The sequence below is a fragment of the Oncorhynchus mykiss genome, chromosome 13 (genome assembly GCF_013265735.2).
Source record: "Oncorhynchus mykiss isolate Arlee chromosome 13, USDA_OmykA_1.1, whole genome shotgun sequence".
In the NCBI taxonomy this organism is placed as follows: Eukaryota; Metazoa; Chordata; class Actinopteri; order Salmoniformes; family Salmonidae; genus Oncorhynchus; species Oncorhynchus mykiss.
In genome coordinates, this window is record NC_048577.1 from 48,506,222 (window position 1) to 48,530,619 (window position 24,398).

The 24,398-nt window shown below is 42.2% G+C and overlaps 2 protein-coding genes across 3 annotated transcripts; both read right to left on the reverse strand.

Annotated features, from left to right (window-relative positions):
• Positions 1-41: 41 nt before the first annotated feature.
• Positions 42-8,689, reverse strand: LOC110486641 (branched-chain-amino-acid aminotransferase, cytosolic). 2 transcript variants are annotated; one of them, XM_021558396.2, is made up of 12 exons: positions 8,570-8,681; positions 8,320-8,414; positions 6,465-6,536; positions 5,794-5,994; positions 5,433-5,543; positions 5,201-5,320; positions 4,664-4,827; positions 4,016-4,158; positions 2,485-2,570; positions 2,164-2,304; positions 1,991-2,065; positions 42-1,829 (listed from the first exon to the last, which is right to left on the reverse strand). In XM_021558396.2, the coding sequence occupies exons 1-12, from the start codon at positions 8,604-8,606 to the stop codon at positions 1,788-1,790; spliced, it is 1,287 nt and encodes a 428-aa protein (XP_021414071.1). In that variant the 5' UTR covers positions 8,607-8,681; the 3' UTR covers positions 42-1,787. The 2 variants fall into 2 exon arrangements, with proteins under 2 accessions (XP_021414071.1, XP_021414072.1); XM_021558397.2 differs by lacking the exon at positions 8,320-8,414 and having other exon boundaries at positions 8,570-8,689.
• A 7,158-nt stretch (positions 8,690-15,847) lies between these two features.
• On the reverse strand, positions 15,848-23,774 carry LOC110486643 (17-beta-hydroxysteroid dehydrogenase 14). Its single transcript, XM_021558401.2, has 9 exons — positions 23,408-23,774; positions 23,271-23,309; positions 22,544-22,641; positions 20,117-20,183; positions 17,068-17,159; positions 16,815-16,919; positions 16,642-16,709; positions 16,376-16,472; positions 15,848-16,193 (listed from the first exon to the last, which is right to left on the reverse strand). The coding sequence occupies exons 1-9, from the start codon at positions 23,670-23,672 to the stop codon at positions 16,050-16,052; spliced, it is 975 nt and encodes a 324-aa protein (XP_021414076.2). The 5' UTR covers positions 23,673-23,774; the 3' UTR covers positions 15,848-16,049.
• Positions 23,775-24,398: the final 624 nt, after the last annotated feature.

A 24,398-nucleotide genomic window follows, 5' to 3' on the forward strand; every position in this document is an offset into this window, starting at 1 on the left:
GGTTCGTTCATTATTACTGAGAAGGGACTACACTGACAATGTGAGATTTAAGTTTTAATCGAGTAAAGTACATGAGCATCAAAGCAGTACAAATAGTTTAGCAAAACCACATCCAGTCAGACAATGGAACACAGATGGAGTTTATTGTAAAAATCTAGTAACAATGTCCCACAACAAAAACACAAAGATCCAGCAGGATAGCCTAGTGCAACCACTAAAAACAAGTTAGATCCACAGGACAACGACAGTCCACACACCCGGTCAGGCACTTAGGGAGGAATGGAGAAAACCAAGCGATATGAAAGAGGCAAATACATTAATAGAAAGGAAAGCAGCAGGGTGAGGACATAAACCTGGATATACAGTTAATAATTGGGAAGACGGTTGTTCCAATTGACAAGATAAACCCACAGACAAAAATAACTACTCATTGTTACCTTAAGTTTACATAATGATTACACACAACCTAGTGCAGAAGTCAGACAGTCTATAGCATCTATTGAACGTGGTCTCTCTCGTACTCCGAAGTCTACAACATTATAAACTGGTTGGCTGACAGCCGTGGTTTATCAGACCGTATACCACGGATATGACAGCCCTTAGCTGGGGTATATTGGCCATATACCACACTTCCTCGTGCCTTGATGCTTAATAAGACATCAAAGGGGTTTGTGGTATATGGCCAATATATCACGACTACAGGCTGAATCCAGGCACTCCGCGTTGCGTATATGAACAGCCCTTAGCCATGGTATATTGGCCATATACCTCGGGCCTTATTGCTTAAGTATATCATGTAGCTATAGCTAACCTCTTTGTGTATGCTTGAGTTCACTTGGACCTCTTCATTTCAATCTCAATCTTTTCAACATCACTTTCTTAGTGGCATCTTTCCAATCCAGAAAGACACGCGATCACTTGACTGACTTTCTTCTGCTCAGTCACACACATGCACACTTGACTTAAATCAAACTAAGGTCAGTGTAAACTCATTTCTAGGAGATTGTTGAAAAGCACCTCTGGTGTCAATATGGTATGTATAACCATTTGTATTCCTGGCCTGATATGCATAGGTTCTACAACAACAAAAATATTTTAAATCATATTCTACTTCCTCAGGTTATAGTGATATTTAGAAAGTAACAAATCCTGTGACGTGGTTTTGATCTGATCCGTTCCTACAGTCAACACGTTCCTTATGATGTCAGCCAGTGAAAATGTCTAACAGACTCAATTGTTCCTATTAAGTACCTGTAAAAAGTTATTCCCATATTGCAAATGACCAATAACTTACCAGTAATCCCCTACAATAGTTGTGCGTATTGCATATTTAAACTATTACAACAATACATCAGTTTGTGTCTAATAGCATGGACAACCCTATAGACCATCTCAGGTAGTGTTTATTAAAAAGCTTGGAGGACGATTTCTTCTGTAACCTGTGCTACAGTATGATAAAGGACTGAATAGGAAGAAGACTGACTTTGTTCCTAATACAGACTAGACTAGGTAGGTTGAACCGAGGCTGCGGCCGTTTCACAGCATTACTTATACAGTATTGTGTAACTGTCGGTATTCCATGCAAGTTGCAACATTTGAATGACAGACTAACCCTATCCCTTTACAAGTCCCCGCAGAAACACCAGGAGTAACAGACGTGACCTGTTCATCTCTGCCGGTCTGCCAGCCTATCAGAAGGAGTGCATTATGGGTTGTGCTGAAGCTGCTGGTCTTGAAGATGGAGCAGGGGACTGGTCGCGATATGATTGGCATGTGCAAACTGCCAATTAAACGACCAGTGGTGCCCATTCACTCTGTTTCCGGCCATACTGAGGAATGGATGGCGCCAGAAGAAGTGAAGAGTGGAAACAAAAAAAGAGCATCATCTTTATTTTGTTGCTTAGAGCAAAATGTATTTAGTTCTAATTAATATCGGAGGGAAGTACTCTGTTTAAAGGGTCAAAGCAAGCATTAGGGCAGACCTGCTTACCTGCATGTCTGTCAGCTCTTTGTGGAATCGCTTGGCCAGGTCTGGACCATTCTGCATTGTAGGAATTTGGTAGGTCTGAGGGAGGGGAGAGAGAATATAATCTGGAGCATTTTGTTTGAGGGCAAAACAAAAGGGTTTCAGAAAAATGTAAATACACCAAGGCTTGTGGCTACCTTCCCTTTGTAGAGCAGGCTGCCGACGGGACAGACCACACAGGCCGTCCCGGCACCAAACACCTCCGTAATCCTGCCTGAGTCCAGAGCACCGAGCAGCTCCTTCATGCCCATGGTGCGCTCTGTCACTTTGAACTCTCCCTGAAGGAAACAAAACAAGTCCGTATGACTGTCAATCACTAGAATTCCAATAAAATAATTCTGCTAACCATCTTTTGTCTTCTATGTCAATGGATTACACTGGTCTTAAATCCTCTCTATTGGTTCTCAAATAACTTTGATCTTTTCTCATTATAACCTCCCTCTTCCTCCCCTACTTACCCATTCTCTGGCCAGGTCTAGCAGAGACTGTCTGGTGACTCCTGGGAGAATGATGCCATCTAGAGGAGGAGTCAGCAACTCTCTCTCTGCATACAAACAGGTACTCTTACTCACATACATAAGCTGTACACCGTTGTTTGGAGTTGAACAGAATTCACCATTTCAAGTTGAACAGAAACATTAACATCCAACAGGGGGAAGCACTGACACAGCCTATTTTGACAGTCTAGACAGACACTAAGCGAACAAACAGACATACAGACTAGAGACAGTCAAACAGACATACGGTACCTTCAGAAAGTATTCATACCCCTTCACCTAGTCTGCATTTGTGTGTGTTACAGCCTGAATTCAAAATTGATTAAATATTTTTCTAAAATCTCTCAATCTACACACAATACCCCACAATGACAAAGTGAAAAGCACATTTTTGCACATTTATTGAAAATGAAATACAGAAATCTCATTTACGTGTACATACCCGAGTCAACACTTTGTCGAAGCACCTTCGGCAGTTATTACAGCTGTGAGTCTGTAAATCTCTAAGAGCTTTACCCACCTGGATTGTGCAACATTTGCCCATTATTCTTTCCAAAATTCTTCAAGCTCTGTCAAATTGGTTATTGATCATTGCTAGACAACCACTTTCAGGTCCTGACATAGATTTTCAAGTAGATGTAAGTCAAAACTGTAACTCGGCTACTCAGAAACATTGAGTCTTATTTTGAGGTAGAGTTGGCCTTGTGTTGTAGGTTATTGTCCCGCTGTAAGGTGAATTAATCTCCCAGTGTCTGGTGGAAAGCAGACAACCAGGTTTTCCTCTAGGATTTTACCTGTGCTTAGCTCCATTTATTTTTTATCCTGAAAACCTCCCCAGTCCTTAACAATTACAAGCATACCCATAACATGATACAGCCATCACTATGCTTGAAAATATGGAGTGGTACTCAGTAATGTGTTGTATTGGATTTGCCCTAAACACAACACTTTGTATTCAGGACAAAAAGTGAATTGCTTTGCCACATATTTTGCTGTATTACTTAAGTGCCTTGTTGCAAACAGGATGAATGTTTTAGAATATTTTTATTCGTACAGGCTTCTTTTTTTCCCCACTCTGTCATTTAGGTTAGTATTGTGGAGTAGCTACATAGTTGCATTGGAAAACCTCCCTGGTCTTTGTGGTTGATTCTGTGTTTGAAATTCACTGCTCAACTGAAGGACCTTACAGATAATTGTATGTGTGGTGTATGAGGTAATCATTAATAAATCATGTTGATTACTATTATTGCACACAAAGTGAGTCCATGCAACGTATGTGACTTGAACTTATTTAGGCTTGCCAGGGATTGAATACTTATTGACTCAAGACGTTTCGGATTTTAATTTTACATTATCTCTGGCCTATTGTAGGCCAGTGATAAAATCTAAATTTAATCCATTTTAAATTCAGGTTGTAACAACATTTGGAAAAAGTCAAGGGTTGTGAATACATTCTGAAGGCGCCGTACAGACGATAGACAGTGAAACAGACCTCCTCCCTCATTCGTCCAGTAGATGAAGAGGTTCATGGTGCCGACCTCTGTGATCTCCTCCTGCTCTCCATACAGCCACAGGACCTGCTGACAGCCCTGCTTTATAGCCTCATTCTGCACTGCTATAGTAGGCCCATAGTTACTGACAGAGAGGGGAGAGAGACAGAAAGTATGAGAGTGAAAGGGAGGAACAGACATGGGAGAGAGGAGGGGTGATGGAATATTTCATTTCAGAAGGCAGCTCCCTTGGAAACACACAACCCTCATAAACAGCTCCTCCTGCTGGGGGGGCTGACCTTGTGAGAGGTCAAACAACATGGCTACCAGAGGACAGACAGGACATTAAGTTCATGTTCAGCTAACATGCAGCCAACATGTTGTCTAGAGGAATGTGCATGGTTAAAATAGCTAAACAATTACATTATAAGCCTCAAACTGTCTCTATTCAGAAGTAAACTTGGGGCCCCAGAGTCAGACCATATCTTGATAATTCCATGACGTTATACAAGAGTTGTTATATAGCTAATAAGCTATTAAGAAACCACTCCTTTTTCAGAAATTCCAACGCAACAAAGCAACCCATTGTTGCTGTCGCAAATTATTGAGTCACTTCTACTTGGAAGTGTGTGTGTTAGTGTGATACTCACCCCCCCATCTTGTAGGCTCCGACCCCCCCTCTCCAGGCCCTGACATAGCTTGGGTCTGCCAGCAGAGAGACTGGGCTGAAGGCCCCTGTGGTAAAGTAGGGCCCTACAGGACCCACGATGCAAAATAGTAGGGCTTGGCTGGCCCTCGACACACCCAGGGAAGGCTAAGGCCAGGAGGGGGAGAGGGGAGGAAGGAGAGGGGTGTTACTGGAGGAAACAGTGACAGCGCTATGTCACTACCTAGGGCTAAGTGTAGATGGTTAAAAAATAGATATGATCATTATTTTTCTTTAACTAGGCAAGTCAGTTAAGAACCAGTTCTTATTTACAATGAAGGCCAAGGAACAGTGGGTTAACTGCCTTGCTCAGGGGCAGAACGATAGATTTTTACCTTGTCAGCTCAGGGTTTCGATCTAGCAACCTTTCAGTTACTGGCCCAATGCTCTAACCACTAGGCTACCTGCCCCCACCCCCAATGTGAAATATGAAACCATGGAGACGGTCTCCTGTGTCTGTGAGAGGGGGAGCAGTGCTCACCTCAATCCCAATGTAGGTGGGTCTGATGTAGAGGCTGGCGTCTAGGGAGTAGGGGACCCAGTCCTGGTCCACCTCCACCAGCTTCCTGATGCACTCCAACAGCTCCACCTTATCAAACAACTACACAGAGATGGGAGGGACAGAGGACCTGTAACTACTTGGTTCAGTTCAATTGAGTGGAAAACCAGCACTTACATGGGGTTCTTCAGGACCAGGTCTGAGAGAGACTCACAGGGAGACAGCTGCGTTCAGCAGTGCGGTGCATCCTCTCCATGTTCAGGTTGGGTCTGAACAGACGGATGTGGTTGTCCACCCCTCTGAATGCCTTCATGCCCTCAAACAGCTGAGAGACAGACACAGACATACTGTTCATACATCTGGCAGAATGAACCATCTCTGAAAGAATAAGCTAGGTGACTGGTATCAAGGACCGAGGTCTCAGTAAGACAGTGCTAGCCTCGTCAGGCAAATTGACCACTGCGCTCACATTTCCTTTATGAAACAGAATGTGAACTATTGCGACGTCTGTCTGGTTTTACGAGGCTAACATAGCCAAATGTCTCCTATGTCTGCACTATGGCTCCTTCTCTCACCTCTATGGAGTAGTGCAGGGCAGAGGTGGCGGGGTGCAGCGACAGGTTCTGAAAGGGCTTGATCTGGGGAACCTTCCAGCCCTCTTTCTCTGACCAATAGACGGTCAGCATGTGGTCTGAAAACTGCTTGCCAAACACCAGGGAGGCGGGGTCTGGCTTGGGCTTCCCCGCAGTGTTGCGCTCGATAGTGAGGTCTGCGGCCTGAGACAGGAAGCGGGGCGGAGCAGAAGAGACAGACGGACAGACGAGGAGGGGAAAGGAACAGAGCGAGGGCCGAACACAATGATTTTCTTTATTGTAATGAAAGGGCTTGGAGTGGAAATGAATGGTGGCTTGGGAGCCAATTAAGCACTTCAATTAAACTGAATTAAATAACCAAAGCACAAGGAAGTGAGAGAAAAGAAGAAAGGGTACAGAGTCACGTGGCGGACTAAGAAAAAGTTTGATCAATAGACCCCCGGGCTGACTGGTAGGCTACTGAACACGTGCCAAATGACACTTCTGCCTGTAAACAAGCTTCAGCCGGCCTCTGTTAATAAACAGCTGTGCCTTAGAGTCATACCAAGCTCCTAAAAACCTCCTGTGTTGGGGGTTGTGATGACTCAGACAATAGAGTAATACAATAACTCAGGAAACTGTCTCAGGGTCATTACTTCTCCTTTATATATTACCTTGAATGAGCTGGCAAACCGCAACGACCCCATAGAGTAGGGGATGGCTTGAATGAACCGTCCATGAAGTGCCTAATAAACAAGAGAAAACATTACAGTTAATAATCTCTGTAAAGTTAAAAGAATATAGGCTATCAGAATTCACATTATGACAAATAACCTAAGAACCTTGTAATACAATCTACTCCCACTTTGGAAACTTGCCTTCTCAACCAAGGTGACAATGTTGTCCCTCTTGTAGATAGATGTAAAACAGTAAAGCACCACGTGTCTGGCGTGACATTTTATATATATATATATATATATATATATATATAGTGTTCAGTACCTGCACTGTGTAAGGGACAGCTGGAGCAAAGCAGTAGGCTGTAAATACACTACTAATAATAATAATAATAATAAATTATATATATATATATATATATATACATATACACATATACACATACAAAAAGGTATGTGGACACCCCTTCAAAACTAGTGGATTTGGCCATTTCAGCCACACCCATTGCTGACACATGTATAAAATCAAGCACACAGCCATGCAACCTCCATAGACAAACATTGGTAGTAGAATGGCCTTACGGAAGGACTGTGACTTTCAACGTGGCTCCGTCATAGCATGCACCCTTCCCAACAAGTCAGTTTGTCAAATTCCTGCCCTGCTAGAGCTGCAACGGTCAACTGTAAGTGCTCTTATTGTGAAGTAGAAACATCTAAGAGCAACAACGTCTCAGCCGTGAAGTGGTAGACCACACAAGCTCACAGAACGGGACCGCCGAGTGCTGAAGCGCGTAAAAATAGTCTGTCCTCGAATTGCAAAACTCACAACCGAGTTCCAACCTGCCACTGGAAGCAACGACAGTACAAGAACTGTTCGTCGGGAGCTTCATGAAATGGGTTTCCACGGCCGAGCAGCCGCACACAAGCCTAAAATCACCATGCGCAATGCCAAGCGTCGGCTGGAGTGGTGTAAAGCTTGCCGCCATTGGACTCTGGAGCAGTGGAAACGCGTTCTCTGGTGTGATGAATCACATTTCACCATCTGGCAGTCCGATATTTTGATCTGTTTAACACTTTTTAGGTTACGACATGATTCCATAACGTGTGTTATGTCATAGTTGACGTCTTCACTAGTAACCTACAATGTAGACAATCTACAATAGTAAAAATAAATTAAAACCTTTGAATGAGTAGGTGTCCAAACTTTTGACTGGTACTGTATGTTTTGGCCTGTCTTGTGAAGGTATGCGGAGAGAGAGAGAGCGTGTCTGTGTGTTGGAGACATAGCCAACACCTCATAGCAGGCATGCCATTTCTAGGGAAAACCACCTCTTTTACAATGAAACGTAAATTGACACTGTATTTCCATGCATTGAGATTTCGCTTTTATCGTAAAAAAAACACTGTTCACATTTTAAAGCTTACATCTGTAGATTGACTGGCTAAAGATTCGGAATAATGTAATCCACCCTAAATATTCATTACTGCATTGTTATTTTGCATAACAATGAAAATCTGTTTAAAGATGCTATTTTTTACGCCACACATTTATTTATCACCCCCGCTCCGAATACTGGCGCAAAGACACCCATAAGCCTATTCATATGTGACTGCACGCTTTATGTCCACACTGCCAACATGAATAACGTCACCAAAAGCAGTAGCTGCGCCTGTGTAGATAGACTGAAGGTAAAGCAGCGCGGGACGAGTAGCACATCAGTTAAACAAGTAAATAGTGGAGGTCCATTAACTCTTACTTGTTCAACACATTAGCCCCGCATTGTTAACTATTTACAGAGACGATCGAGATAAACAGACAATACCGATATAAGAGAGTGATCTTTGGACTCACCGTCCTCAGAGCTGCCATCGCCGCTACGTAGCTAATGAATGGTAAATGTGTCCGTGTGGGAGCAAATTCTATAAGCAGTGCGTTCCGTATTGGACCTTGGCATAATGACAACAATGTTCTTGAGATTAAAATAATAAAACACCAACCATGTCCAAATTCGTATCTGATATATATTTCTTATATATTTCATTTGTAAATTGTGCAAGAATAGGTTTGCAAATTCCATTGAATTTCAAGTAGGCTATTTTACCTTTACACGAAATAATAAAGACGTCATCTGAAGACATGCTGGTATGAATACTGAATTCATTGTTAATAAAATATACAGCAAATTATAATGGAAGATGATAATAGTCAGCACAGCAGTGTGTTGTTGAAGATGACATAGGCGTGACGAATCTCTGCCATCTGGTTGGACAAAACAGACACGGTTAGATGGGTTCGAATAAACGAGGTTAATCAAGTTCAAACGACCAAGAGTGGAGATGGCCACGATTGGTCTACGAACGGGGAGTTGTAGCAATCTTGTTATTTGATTGGACGTCGTGCTTTCGGTGGCATGGGCATTTAAATACTACAACGTAACCATCGTTTGGATGTGTATTTGTTATATAATGCATAATTTCTCCTGTAATATTGTATAAATCTTTGTAATAATAATATGTTGAACCCTTTCGTTTTCTTTACATGCCAATGTTGTCCATCAGCATTCAGCACACTTGCATTGTCCAATACCGTGTCCACAAAGATTGTCTATTGTATTAACAAGATAGTCAAGTGGCAGCTCTAAAAATAGAAATGCATGTCCTCAAAGATGGAAGATAGACGGGAGGAGGCGAGATCAGGTGGGACCATTCTAGCCAATGAGGAAAAGGAAGGCCGAACAGGCCCCCATTAATATCGACAGGACTGAAGTGAAGCGGGTCAAGAGTTTCAAGTTCCATGGTGTCCACATCACTAACAAACTATCATAGTTCAAACACACCAAAACAGTTGTCATGAGGGCACGACAACACCTTTTCTCCCTCAGGAGAATGAAAAGATTTGGCATGGGTCCCCAGATCCTCAAAAAGTTTACAGCTGAGTAAAACATATTGCTTCACATTTTCCTCTCTGGTGTGCATATGGAAAGCTGATGCAACTGCACACATTTTATGATCTTTGGGTTTCACAACTTCTTCTAGTGCACCACTGAAATATACAGTATATTAAATACTAGGCACTCTGGCTATCACACTCACATAACCTAGCTAAGCCTACTGACTGAAAATAATGAATTTACCTTACATGCAAGTGGATGCTATCCTATGGGAGGGTTGCAAAATATTTTGTCTAATATATGTCTAATTGTTACTAATCAAATGTATTTTACTGTATTCAAAATGTGTGTATTGTAAATAAAAAATATTGGCATAAGTGAAGTTGCATAATCTATTCCAAGTAACCTAAGTTTAATCAATGTGGGCATCTGTGTTTTGTGGAGCCTGAATCACCTGTTGGTCTAGTTTCATTTAATGTTGAATTAGGCCTACTCTGGGGATTTCTCCTGGGGATTTCTCCTGGGGATTTGTTCTACCCTGTAGCAAAACAAATGACAAATCCATGTCACTGAGATTTGTGCTCTGGAGTTTGGAGCATTGTGAAGAACATTAAAATCATTCAAAATACTTCACCAGAAAGCATGACTTAGCCACAGAGGATCGTTAGCTTATTTTTAAAAAATAGCAGTGGATTGTTTAAAATCACAAGCAGGTAGGCCTATATGCCTAGTTGGGAAGCATTTCAACTTGGGCAGCGCATGTAGCAATAGGCCTAGCTAATTATTGAGATGCGGCTGTCAGTGAAAAGCAATGCATCTATAATATGTGTGAAGATATTTTAGATTTGAAATGTTGAGACAAGAAGAAGGGGAGGGGGGGGGGGGGGGGGGGGGGTGATTATTGGTGCATCTCTCTCCAGAATGCGCTCAGCTCTCCAGAATGTGATTAGCTGTCTCCCGCCAGTTCTTGCGCATTCCTTGCTTGTATTAATTGTTTGACTGTTGAGTGTTCTTTTTTATAAACTCACCTTTACGTATGTCACCAGTAGTACATTTACCGTTAATCTGCATCATTTGGTTACATTCAATTCGGTTAATGCATGGAGGACAATTTTCACCCCAAAACAATATTTTGGTATTTGTTTAATTAGTCCATTGATTACATAATCCCAAAATGTTTTGCTTGTCAGCACTCAAGTTTTCAAGACATGTAATTTTACAGCAAAATGCATCATGTGGGGATGATTTCTGTATTTGGAAAGTAACATATCTTGAAAACTTGATTGCTGACATGCAAAACATTTTTTACATTTATTTTTTATTTCACCTTTATTTAACCAGGTAGGCCAGTTGAGAACAAGTTCTCATTTATAACTGCGACCTGGCCAAGATAAATCTAATCAGTGCGATACCAACAACACTGAGTTACACATGGGATAAACAAACATACAGTCAATAACACAATAGAAAAATCTATATACAGTGTGTGTAAATGTAGTAAGATTAGGAAAGTAAGGCAATAAATAAGCCATAGTGGCAAAATAATTACAATTTAGCAATTAACACTGGAATGGTAGATGTGCAGAAGATGAATGTGCAAATAGAGATACTGGGGTGCAAAAGAGCAAAAAATAAAAAATAACTATATGAGCTAGTTGGGTGGGCTGTTTGCCAGAGGTGGGACCAAGTCATTGTTTTACAAGTCACAAGTAAGTCTCAAGTCTTAGCACTCAAGTCCCAAGTCAAGTCCCAAGTCAAGACAGGCAAGTCTGAGTCAAGTATCAAGTCCTAAACTTTGAGTTTCGAGTCCTAAACAAGTCATAATGTGCTCTTCACCAAATGTAATACCATTTCATATTTTTAACAAGAGTAATAGTATATGATATTTACGCAAATCATGAATGCTTTCAAAAATATCTATATATTTATTACTTTCCAAATAAACGTTATATTTCCATAGAAATACACACCCACCCAATAGTGATCGACTATCGAGGATCGCTATGGGGCGAAATCGGGCTATGTAGGCTTGTACACAATCGCCCAAACTTAACACAAACACACACTCTCTCTGTGTGGTTACAGTATGTCAATGGTTTTAGGAACAGCAGTAACATCAGGCAGGATTTAGGCAATCTTGGGTGCGATGATCACGTTCCTGCACTGACTGACTGTGTGGAGGCTCATTGATTTAACGTTACGTTAGCCTACATGATGCACCAGTAAAGTAATAAAATATATAGCTGTCGGCTATATTAGCCATGACTTCGCATTCTATGTGCAGCTTCAAATGTCGAACAAAGTTGGACATTTTTGCGCCTCCGTTTGTAATTTTCTTCCCGCATGTTTTGCAAGTTGCAATCCGTTTTTTTGTTGACACAGCGTCTTTATATCTGAAAATAATAATTTGGGGTATCATCTTTCCAAGGGCTCCATCTGAATTCACCCGCCGACCTTCCTCTGCACTGCCACGCACAACTTTTTCTCAGCTGGCACAATTTGATTGTCTGCTGTCCGATTCAAACTGTAATCAGTTAAATGAAGAGTTGATGCGCTGCACACGTTTTTTAATAGCATCATTTTTTATATTTGGGCTTGGGGAGGGTATCAAGTCGAGTCATAAGGCTCAAGTCCAAGTCAAGTCACGAGTCATTGGTGTTAAAGTCAAAGTCATATTTGTGACTTGAGTCTAACTCGAGTCCAAGTCATGTGACTCGAGTCCACACCTCTGCTATTTACAGATGGGCTGTGTACAGGTGCAATGATTGGTAAGCTGCTCTGACAGCTGATGCTTAAAGTTAGTGAGGGAGATTTAAGACTCCAGCTTCAGTGATTTTTGCAATTAGTTCGATGGCAGTTATGTCATTTAGGACCTTGAGCGTGGCTGAGGTGCAACCATGACCAGCTCGGAAACCAGATTGCATAGCGGAGAAGGTACGGTGGGATTCGAAATGGTCAGTGATCTGTTTGTTAACTTGGCTTTCAAAGACTAGAAAGGCAGGGTAGGATAGATATGTCTAACATTTTGGGTCTAGAGTTTCTCCCCCTTTGAAGAGGGGGATGACAGAAGCTGCTTTCCAATCTTAAGGGATCTCAGACAATACGAAAGAGAGGTTGAAGAGGCTAGTAATAAGGGTTGCTATAATTGCGGCGGATAATTTTAGAAAGAGAGGGTCCAGATTGTCTAGCCCAGCTGATTTGTAGAAGTCCAGATTTTGCAGCTCTTTCATAACATCAGCTATCTGGATTTGGGTGAAGGAGAAATGGGGAGGCTTGGGAAAGTTGCTGTGGGGGGTGCAGAGCTGTTGACCGGGGTAGGGGTAGCCAGGTGGAAAGCATGGCCAGCCGTAGAAAAATGCTTATTGAAATTTGATTATCGTAGATTTATCGGTGGTGACAGTGCCTCAATACAGTGGGCAGCTGGGAGGAGGTGGTCTTATTCTCCATGGACTACAGTGTCCCAGAACTTTTTGGAGTTTGTGCTACAGGGCGCAAATTTCTGTTTGAATAAGCTAGCCTTTGCATTCCTAACTGCCTGTGCTTGTTGGTTCCTAACTTCCCTGAATCGTTGAATATTGCGGGGGCTATTCGATGCTAACGCAGTAGGCCACGGGATGTTTTTGTGCTGGTCAAGGGCAGTCAAGTCTGGAGTGAACCAAGGGCTAGATCTGTTCTTAGTTCTACATTTTTTGAACGGAGCATGCTTATTTAAGATGGTGAGGAAAGCACTTTTAAAGAATTACCAGGCATCCTCTGATTGAATGAGGTCAATATCCTTCCAGGATACCCGGGCCAGGTCGATTACAAAGGCCAGCTTGCTGAAGTGTTTTAGGGAGTGTTTAACACTGATGAGGGGTAGGTAGTCTTTTGACCACGGACCCAGGAAATTAGGCAGTGATCACTGAGATCCTGGTTGAAGACAGCAGAGGTGTATTTAGAGGGCAGGCTGATATCTATGAGGGTGCCCGTGTTTACGGATTTAGGGTTGTACCTGGTAGGTTCCTTGATCATTTGTGTGAGATTGAGGGACGGCCGGGATATTAAGCATATCCCATTTTAGATCACCTAACAGTACACACGCTGAAGATAAATGGGGGGCAACTAATTCACATAGTGTCCAGCGCACAGCTGGGGGCTGAGGGGGGGTCTATAACAAGCGGCAACAGAGAGACTTATTTCTGGAAAGGTTGGTTTTTAAAGTAGAAACTCAAACTGTTTGGGCACAGAACTGGATAGCATGACAGAATGCCGCAGACTCTCTGCAGTAGATTAACCCCATCCCCTTTGGCAGTTCTAGCTAGGGCAAAAATACTGTAGTTGGGGATGGAAATTTCAGAATTTTGTGGCCTTCCTATGCCAGGATTCAAACACGGCTAGGACATCAGGGTTGGCGAAGTGGGCTAAAGCAGTGAATAAAACAAACGTAGGGAGGATGCTTCTGATTTAACATGCATGAAACCAAAGCTTTTACGGTTACAGAAGTCAACAAATAGCAGCTGGGGAATAGGAGACGAACTGGGGGCTACAGGCCCCCCAGTTAACTTCTACATCACCAGAGGAGGAGTAGGATAAATCAAATCAAATCAAATTTATTTATATAGCCCTTCGTACATCAGCTGATATCTCAAAGTGCTGTACAGAAACCCAGCCTAAAACCCCAAACAGCAAGCAATGCAGGTGTAGAAGCACGGTGGCTAGGAAAAACTCCCTAGAAAGGCCAAAACCTAGGAAGAAACCTAGAGAGGAACCAGGTTATGTGACGTGGCCAGTCCTCTTCTGGCTGTGCCGGGTGGAGATTATAACAGAACATGGCCAAGATGTTCAAATGTTCATAAATGACCAGCATGGTCGAATAATAATAAGGCAGAACAGTTTAAACTGGAGCAGCAGCACGGTCAGGTGGACTGGGGACAGCAAGGAGTCATCATGTCAGGTATTCCTGGGGCATGGTCCTAGGGCTCAGGTCCTCCGAGAGAGAGAAAGAAAGAGAGAATTAGAGAGAGCATATGTGGGATGGCCAGTCCTCTTCTGGCTGTGCCGGGTGGAGATTATAACAGAACATGGCCAAGATGTTCAAATGTTCATAAATGACCAGCATGGTCGAATAATAATAAGGCAGAACAGTTGAAACTGGAGCAGCAGCACGGCCAGGTGGACTGGGGACAGCAAGGAGTCATCATGTCAGGTAGTCCTGGGGCATGGTCCTAGGGCTCAGGTCCTCCGAGAGAGAGAAAGAAAGAGAGAAGGAGAGAATTAGAGAACGCACACTTAGATTCACACAGGACACCGAATAGGACAGGAGAAGTACTCCAGATATAACAAACTGACCCTAGCCCCCCGACACAAACTACTGCAGCATAAATACTGGAGGCTGAGACAGGAGGGGTCAGGAGACACTGTGGCCCCATCCGAGGACACCCCCGGACAGGGTCAAACAGGAAGGATATAACCCCACCCACTTTGTCAAAGCACAGCCCCCACACCACTAGCCAGTGGCAGCATTGGGCCAGACCTAGTTTATTGATTTGATGCAATGTTTGCTTCACTAGTGGTAGCTCAAATCAAGACAGATAGAAAGGGAGGCAGACAGGCGGTGGGAAGATAGATGAAATTGAAAGAATCTTGCATTTTAAATCAGGACATGTTCAGTTTTTATTTGTCAGCTTTATGTAATTGACTTAGTTGACAGTGTAAAATATAGTCCTACTGCTACATCTCATAGTTCCATGTGCTCATTTATTTAGCCGCCAGTGTGAATCAGTGTGTTCATATGACAGAGGCTGGTGCTCTCCCATTAGTGGAATTTGAACTTTTTGGGTTTTAATCATTTTAATCCCGATTTGTATTATTAGCCACGTGTCAATGATTTTGAGAAACGAAAACGTTACTCTTGAAATGAAACTGTTCCACGAAAATGTGCATATCATAACTGGTATGAAGATCGGTAGAAATGGTAGGATAAATTGTAAGCTTCTCCAAACTCACATTTCACAAACTTGAAGGTGTACAAAGGTTAAATAAAACACCCAGCACTGTGTTGCTTGCTAGACTAGTTAACTAGTACCGCTACGTGTTTGACATGGGCAGCAGCAGGCCTGCGAGACAAGTGCGAGAGAACGCAATTTGATTTTATTCCCATTCCCTTTACGCCAAGTTTAAAATTGTAAACTAATAGAAAATGTAAGTGGAAAACTTTGGCGAAAACTGCTCCAGATCACTTGATATCCACCACAAAGGGGAAAGAATAGAATATGGAGGGTGGAGAGGGTCAGACCCGATTTAACTTAAACGGTCTATCGTACAGCAGAGCGTGTCCAACTCCAAACCAACCACACTGAATAGATAGGAGCATATCATGAGTGCACAGTTTACAAAACAAAGCTGAGTGCTCTCCATGCAAAATAGGTCCCATATATACATATCCCATGTTTTCCTCTCTCCCCTACCCCAATCCCATGATCATTTATATCAACAATGCAACGGAAAAAATAGTTTCATCGTTTTTATTGCAACACAAATTAGTGCAGCTTAAAACCACCAGGGGGTGCTGTACCATCTCCAGCACCTCTACATCCCGTGGCTATGGATAAGACAGGGTGATTGGTTCAATAATCACAAGCAGGATGGCAATAGAACATAACAGGTTCTGTTATTGGTCAGGTAGGCACAAGGCCCGGAGTGACAGGCCTGCTCATGGGACCTGGCTCTTGTAGCCGTAGTTGAGTTCTGCCCCTCCACTAAGCAGCAGGTCTATCCCAGTGCAGAACGTAGCATCAGCAGCCAGGTACAGAGCAGCCAACCCACTCTCAGCTTCTGTCCCCATTCGACCAAGCAGCTGTTGGAGATGAGGAAGAATGTTAAAGATGAGGCATCAGGTTCATCAAGACGAGAGATGCAAGTGAAATTAGGAAGTCTCTACCAACCCTCCCTTTTCAATGCATTCTGAAATATGTCATTGTAACAGATCTTATATTTCATCGTATATCTTGTATTGGCTCCTGTCCAGTGAGCACTTGCCTGAGCGTTCTCTCCTTCTTTAATGGTAGCTAAGGTATCTGCAGTCTGTCCAGCCAGCTCCTCCCACAGAGGTGTCATCACATTACCAGGGGAGATGCTACAAGATAATACACATTTAGACTGCAGCAAACAGAGCTAGAGATAAGAGGAAAAAGTGGAAAAATACAAAAGTATTTTTAAATCAGGACAGACAAAAGGGCAAGAGAAAAAAATAAGTAGAAAATCCTAAAAGTTTGTAAATGGAGACAGATGCCAGTTCTACTCACCAGTTGACTCTCACTTGGTACCGACTCTCATCCACAGCCATGGCTTTTGTCATGGCAATGATCGCCCCCTTGTGGAGGAAAAGAGACATCACCCCTGTTAGGCCTACTTCTCCAAGCATCAAACACTGGGATAAAGTACTGATGCATAACTGTTATCTAGATTTGTAGTTCACCTTAGTGGCTACATATGGTGCTGCATTTTTCTGACCAATGGAGCCCACCAGACTGGACAAGTTAATGATGTTCCCCTGGCGCTGTCGCAGGTGGGGCAGGGCATACTGAGGAGGGGAGATCCCGTGATGACGTAAAACATATTGTAAGGTATATAATAACCCATTATTAAGGCTCATACATGCTTATAACAAGTAATAAAGCATTATACCTGAAGGCTTTCAGTAAAGGAAATATAATGAGTGAAATATTTACTTTGGAGGCCAGGAAGTAACTGATGAGGTTAAGATTCAAAAGATCTCTGAACTCATCTGCAGTAGTGTCATCTGTGGGTTTATGAGGTGGGTCTGAAAGGGGATGAAAGTGAGGGAACTCAATGAATACAGCATAAACACTAACCAAATGTCTATGGAGTATGTGAATTGTAGAAGAGGGGGAAGAAACATGCCTTTCATATCCACAAAAAAAGTGTGAAGTGGTACAAAAACGTGTGCAGTTCTTGAAAAAACGATGAAAACCAGTATAGCATGAAAAATACATCCGCGTTACGACTTGCACCTTTGTCAGGGTGTGACGATCAGGAGGTGATCGGTTTGATGGTGCAAGCTGCAAAGCGTATACACGAAGTACAAAACATTAGGAACACCTGCTCTTTCCACATCACACAGACTGGGTGAATACAGGTGAAAGCTATGATCCCTTATTGATGTCACTTCAATCAGTGTAGATGAAGGGGAGGAGACAGGTTAAATATGTATTTTTAAGCCTTGAGACAATTGAGACATGGATTGTGTGTGTGCCATGCAGAGGGTGAATGGGCAAGACAACATATTTAACTTCCTTTAAACAGAGTATGGTAGTAGGTGCCAGGCGCACCGGTTTGTCAAGAACTGTAACACTGCTGTGTTTTTCACCATAAATTGTTTCCTGTTTGTATCAAGTATGGTCCACCACCCAAATGACATCCAGCCAACTCTGGGAAGCATTAGAGTCAACATGGGCCAGCATCCCTGTGGAACGCTTTCGACACCTTGTAGAGTCCAGGCTGTTCTGGGGGCAAAAGGATGTGTGCAACTCAATATTAGGAAGGTGTTCTTAATGTTTTGTACACTCAGTGTATGTGTTTTTAATGCTTGAATATGCCTGTTTAAATAATGGCTTGCCAGGACCTCCCAAGTAGCACAGCGGTCTAAGGCACTGCATCGCAGTGTTAGCTGTGTTACTACAGATCCTGGTTATACAGTGCCTTGCGAAAGTATTCGGCCCCCTTGAACTTTGCGACATTTCAGGCTTCAAACATAAAGATATAAAACTGTATTTTTTTTGTAAAGAATCAACAACAAGTGGAACACAATCATGAAGTGGAACGACATTTATTGGATATTTCAAACTTTTTTAACAAATCAAAAACTGAAAAATTGGGCGTGCAAAATTATTCAGCCCCCTTAAGTTAATACTTTGTAGCGCCACCCTTTGCTGCGATTACAGCTGTAAGTCGCTTGGGGTATGTCTCTATCAGTTTTGCACATCGAGAGACTGACATTTTTTCCCATTCCTCCTTGCAAAACAGCTCGAGCTCAGTGAGGTTGGATGGAGAGCATTTGTGAACAGCAGTTTTCAGTTCTTTCCACAGATTCTCGATTGGATTCAGGTCTGAACTTTGACTTGGCCATTCTAACACCTGGATATGTTTATTTTTGAACCATTCCATTGTAGATTTTGCTTTATGTTTTGGATCATTGTCTTGTTGGAAGACAAATCTCCGTCCCAGTCTCAGGTCTTTTGCAGACTCCATCAGGTTTTCTTCCAGAATGGTCCTGTATTTGGCTCCATCCATCTTCCCATCAATTTTAACCATCTTCCCTGTCCCTGCTGAAGAAAAGCAGGCCCAAACCATGATGCTGCCACCACCATGTTTGACAGTGGGGATGGTGTGTTCAGGGTGATGAGCTGTGTTGCTTTTACGCCAAACATAACGTTTTGCATTGTTGCCAAAAAGTTCCATTTTGGTTTCATCTGACCAGAGCACCTTCTTCCACCTGTTTGGTGTGTCTCCCAGGTGGCTTGTGGCAAACTTTAAACGACACTTTTTATGGATATCTTTAAGAAATGGCTTTCTTCTTGCCACTCTTCCATAAAGACTAGATTTGTGCAATATACGACTGATTGTTGTCCTATGGACAGAGTCTCCCACCTCAGCTGTAGATCTCTGCAGTTCATCCAGTGATCATGGGCCTCTTGGCTGCATCACTGATCAGTCTTCTCCTTGTATGAGCTGAAAGTTTAGAGGGACGGCCAGGTCTTGGTAGATTTGCAGTGGTCTGATACTCCTTCCATTTCAATATTAATCGCTTGCACAGTGCTCCTTGGGATGTTTAAAGCTTGGGAAATCTTTTTGTATCCAAATCCGGCTTTAAACTTCTTCACAACAGTATCTCGGACCTGCCTGGTGTGTTCCTTGTTCTTCATGATGCTCTCTGCGCTTTTAACGGACCTCTGAGACTATCACAGTGCAGGTGCATTTATACGGAGACTTGATTACACACAGGTGGATTGTATTTATCATCATTAGTCATTTAGGTCAACATTGGATCATTCAGAGATCCTCACTCAACTTCTGGAGAGTTTGCTGCACTGAAAGTAAAGGGGCTGAATAATTTTGCACACCCAATTTTTCAGTTTTTGATTTGTTAAAAAAGTTTGAAATATCCAATAAATGTCGTTCCACTTCATGATTGTGTCCCACTTGTTGTTGATTCTTCACAAAAAAATACAGTTTTATATCTTTATGTTTGAAGCCTGAAATGTGGCAAAAGGTCGCAAAGTTCAAGGGGGCCGAATACTTTCGCAAGGCACTGTATAACGGGCTGTGTTGCAGCCGGTCGTGCCTGGGAGATCCATGAGGCGACGCACAATTGGCCCAGCGTCGTCCGGGTTAGGGGAGGGTTTGGCCGGCCCGGGATGTCCTTGTCAGTGCATGCACACTGACAGTTGTTCGGTGCTTCCTCCGACACATTGGTGCAGCTGGCTTCCGGGTTAAGCGTGCATTGTGTCAAGAAGCAGTACGGCTTGGCGGGGTTGTGTTTCGGGACAATGGGACAAGACTGTAACTACCAAATTGGATATGACAAAATTGGGGAGAAAAAGAGGGTAAAAAAAAGTATATATATATATATAATAATAAAAATAAGTGCCTGGATGTGGATTGGTATACCAACTATCAGCTGATTTGTGGATATATTATTTCCTTTCTTTCTTTCCTTAACAACATCAATTCTCATACAAAATGATAACAGATACTCACGCCACCCAGCATTGTTGACCAGACAGTCTATTTGACCATAATGTTCCACTGTCACTGAAATCAACCTCTGCAGAGAGAATACCATACGTTGAGTTGACTGCACTCTGTCATTGACCACCACACTGTGTTAGACGTGTATAATTACTCTCTCCAGGTATCTGGACCTATGATCCCATTACCTATTTACCTACCTAACTTGCTACATAGAGCCTAAGCTGAAAAACCAGCTAGACGCACCACTAAAATAACGTACAAACATACACACATCTCTCAGTCAAACACACAAAACAGGCTATAGCAATGCCACTACTGTTCACAAGCACCAGGGTCTGGACACTGAATGATGATTGGATGTGTAGAAAAAAAAGAAGTCGCTCTGGACAAGAACATCTGCTAAATGACCTAAATGTAAACATTATGGAAAGCTTCCGTCTTGTAGTGTTAGTCTGACCACTAATACATTTGAATTGTCTGATGAGGCTTCATCTATCTGTCCACTCCAGTTGAAGTCGAAAGTTTACATACACTTAGGTTGGAGTCATTAAAACTTGTTTTTCAACCACTCCACAAATTTCTTGTTAAAAAACTATGGTTTTGGCCAGTACATCTACTTTGTGCATGACACAAGTCATTTTTACAACAATTGTTTACAGACAGATTATTTCACTTAATCACAATTCCAGCGGGTCAGAAGTTTAGATACCCTAAGTTGATTGTACCTTTAAACAGCTTGGAAAATTCCCGGAAATGATGTCATGGCTTTAGAAGATTCTGATTGACTCAAATGATGTCAATTAGCCTATTGGAGGTGTACCTGTGGATGTATTTCAAGGCCTACTTTCAAATTCCGTGCCTCTTTGCTTGACATTATGGGAAAATCAAAAGAAATCAGCCAAGACCTCAGAAAATAAATTGTAGACGTCCACAAGTCTGGTTCATCCTTGGGAGCATTTTCCAAACGCCTGAAGGTACCACGTTCATCTGTACAAACAACAGTACGCAAGTATAAACACCATGGGACCACGCAGCTGTCAATCCGCTCAGGAAGGAGAAGCGTTCTATCTCCTAGAGATGAACGTACTTTGGTGTGAAAAGTACAAATCAATCCCAGAACAACAGCAAGGGACCTTGTGAAGACGCTGGAGGAAACAGGTACAAAAGTATTTATATCCACAGTAAAATAAGTCCTATATCGACATAACCTAAAAGACCGCTCAGCAAGGAAGAAGCCACTGCTCCAAAACCACCATAAAAAAAGACAGACTACGGTTTGCAACTGCACATGGGGACAAAGATCGGAATTTTTTATAAATGTCCTCTGGTCTGATGAAACAAAAATAGAACTGTTTGGCCATAATGACCATCGTTATGTTTGGAGGAAAAAGGGGGAGGCCTGCAAGCCGAAGAACACCATCCCAACCGTGAAGCACAGGGATGGCAGCATCATGTTGTGGGGGTGCTTTGCTGCAGGAGGGACTGGTGCACTTCACAAAATAGATGGCATCATGAGGATGGAAAACTATGTGGATATATTGAAGCAACATCTCAAGACATCAGTCAGGAAGTTAAAGCTTGGACGCAATGGCTCTTCCAAATGGACAATGACCCCATGCATACTTCCAAAGTTGTGGCAAAATGGCTTAAGGACAACAAATTCAAGGTATTGCGAGTGGCCATCACAAAGCCCTGACCTCACTACTATAGAACATTTTTGGGCAGCACTGAAAAAGCATGTGCGAGTAAGTTACACCAGCTCTGTCAAGAGGAATGGGCAAAATTCACCTAACTTACTATGGGAAGCTTGTGGAAGGCTACCCGAAACGTTTGACCCAAGTTAAACAATTTAAAGCCAATATTTACTAGGACTAAATGTCAGGAATTGGGAAAAACTGAGTTTAAATGTATTTGGCTAAGGTGTATGTAAACTTCCAACTTCAACTGTTTAATATATATATATATATATATATATATTTTTTACAAATTAATAAATGTATGTCAGCACAGACCTCAATGCCTGAGCGAACTCTCAGTCTGGGAGGCAAGCACAAAAAACAAGGGAAGAAAACAGGAAACCAGGGCACAGGAAACACAGAGAGCTTCAAATAATGACAGACTGGGCCTTTAACAGTGATTTCTAAGCAGTTTATAAGCAGACCTTCAAATGAGGAGCAAGGGGCTTGCTAGAGCTGTGAGTAAACTCAGACGAGAAGAGTCCATTCACAGACAGGGAAAATCCAACAAAGACTAAAGATAGGTGGAGTGTAGATTACAATACAAAACGTTTTAGTAAGCATTCTGATAAACCACAGGTCATGTGATCCATTGAGGAATGAGGATATAAACTCTGTTGAAATGTTGTGCATATGAGTGATCATTTGACTCTTATTTCACTGTGCTATAAAATAAGTCATTGCCCAGAAGCCCTACCTTGATGTCCTCCTCTTTGGAGATGTCACAAGGTACAAATTTGCATGACCCTGGCCCTGCCCTGTTCAGCTCGGCCTCTAGAGCCTGTCCTGCTGCCACTGTCAAAAATAATAAGAAATATATATATATATATATATATATATATATAATAAGAATACAGTAAACTTATGAATATGCAATGTAAAGATGATGTCGAGAGGGATTTTGTTAATGATTCATAAAGTCTTCAACAATGGATTACTGATGAATGAAGATTCTGAGACACATTATTGTGTGGTGATTCCGATGTTTTCTTGTAACTGATGGCGTCTACGGTTGTGGCTAGATGGATAGGATAACTAATGCAGCAGGTTAGGATAATTAATGCAGCAGGTTAGGATAATTAATGTAGCAGGTTAGGATAATTAATGTAGCAGGTTAGGATAATTAACATAGCAGGTTAGGATAATTAAAGTAGCAGGTTAGGATAATTAACGTAGCAGGTTAGGATAATTAACGTAGCAGGTTAGGATAATTAAAGTAGCAGGTTAGGATAATTAACGTAGCAAGTTAGGCGAAACAGTTTAAGGTTAGGTTTAGCTACAATCCTACAGTTGTCACCGACGCAACTCGAACATGCAACTTTTGGTACGAAGCTGTACTCCATCTAGCCACAACCGTAGAAGCCACCAGTTCCCCCACACCTGCAATGGTATACTTTAATCTGAGCACCCCCTCTTGCACTCACCCCCTCTTGCACAGAATACAATTTTGGCTCCATTCTCCACTGGGGAAAAAACAGAATAGCACATTATTGTTTTCCCAGTACCTCACTCTGCTCAAATCTCAACAAACGTACTTCAAATCCTCAACTTTGATTCTTACCGAATACTTTGACAATCCCTCTACCAATCCCTTTGGACCCGCCGGTCACAATGACAACTTTGTCTCCGTAACGTAATGTACTGCCTGACATGTTCACTAGAGCCAACCCGTCACGGGTGATGATTTCAGTGATGATACGTTCGCAAAGAACCGCCACTACCTGGTTAACTGTGTTGGTCGAATGCCGCAAACAAAGTGACTTGCCCTCTTCCAAGCTACACTTTTTATTATATTTCTTTACATGCAGCAAAATATATAATAGCATCCCTCCCGTTGTCTTTTTGTCTTTTACATTTCTACGTTAACTTTCTCTTCCCTCCTCCAAGTTCCTTAAAAATCATGGGTTTGTTGTCGTCTGTGAAGACAGGTGAGCAGCTTTGTGGGACTTGTAGTTTAAACTCCATGCAAGTTCTAGCGCACATCCTGGTGCTGCAACCTGCTGTGTCAACATGCATACCGGCATCTCAGTCTATGTATGAGGCATATTCTGAAATTGAAAAAATAAGCCATTACATTCATCAACTAACCAAGAAGCCAATGGGACGGTTTTTGCAATTGTCTAATGCATAATTTTTAAAAAATGTTTAAATGCTTTACTGCTCACTTTCCTGTAAAATCCACCTCATATCAGTGTTATAACTGTTATACATTTTACATGTTTTTTCCCACCTTTCAACTGACACACGTCTCTAAATAGTTAACTCAAATATCAATTCTTATTTTACATTTACATTTGAGTCATTTAGCTTACAATCGTATCCATAGTGTTTTAACAGAGGAATTAGGGTTAAGTGCCTTGCTCAAGGGCACATCAACAGATTTTTTTTACCTAGTCGGCTCGGGATTCAAACCAGCCAACTTTCGGTTATTGGCTCAACGTTCTTAACTGCTAGGCTACGTGTCGCCCCATGTAACCTTTTTCTGGCCCAGAAATAAGGCTGTTGACATCTTACATGTGTCACTTACATTTTTGTTGACACAACACCTGTGA

What these genes read in the sequence shown, in the direction of transcription:
- LOC110486643 (XM_021558401.2), bottom strand. Translation starts at nt 23,672, where the DNA reads ATGCTATTATATATTTTGCTGCATGTAAAGAAATATAATAAAAAGTGT. An exon ending in TGTATTCTGTGCAAGAGGGG is followed by an intron (nt 22,642 to 23,270) that starts GTGAGTGCAAGA and finishes TATTTTTGACAG; the next exon opens with TGGCAGCAGGACAGGCTCTA. An exon ending in GGTCAACAATGCTGGGTGGC is followed by an intron (nt 17,160 to 20,116) that starts GTGAGTATCTGT and finishes ATCCCCTTTCAG; the next exon opens with ACCCACCTCATAAACCCACA.
- LOC110486641 (XM_021558396.2), bottom strand. Translation starts at nt 8,606, where the DNA reads ATGTCTTCAGATGACGTCTTTATTATTTCGTGTAAAG. An exon ending in GGTTTGCCAGCTCATTCAAG is followed by an intron (nt 5,995 to 6,464) that starts GTAATATATAAA and finishes TTCCTGTCTCAG; the next exon opens with GCCGCAGACCTCACTATCGA. An exon ending in AAGAGCTGACAGACATGCAG is followed by an intron (nt 1,830 to 1,990) that starts GTAAGCAGGTCT and finishes TCCATTCCTCAG; the next exon opens with TATGGCCGGAAACAGAGTGA.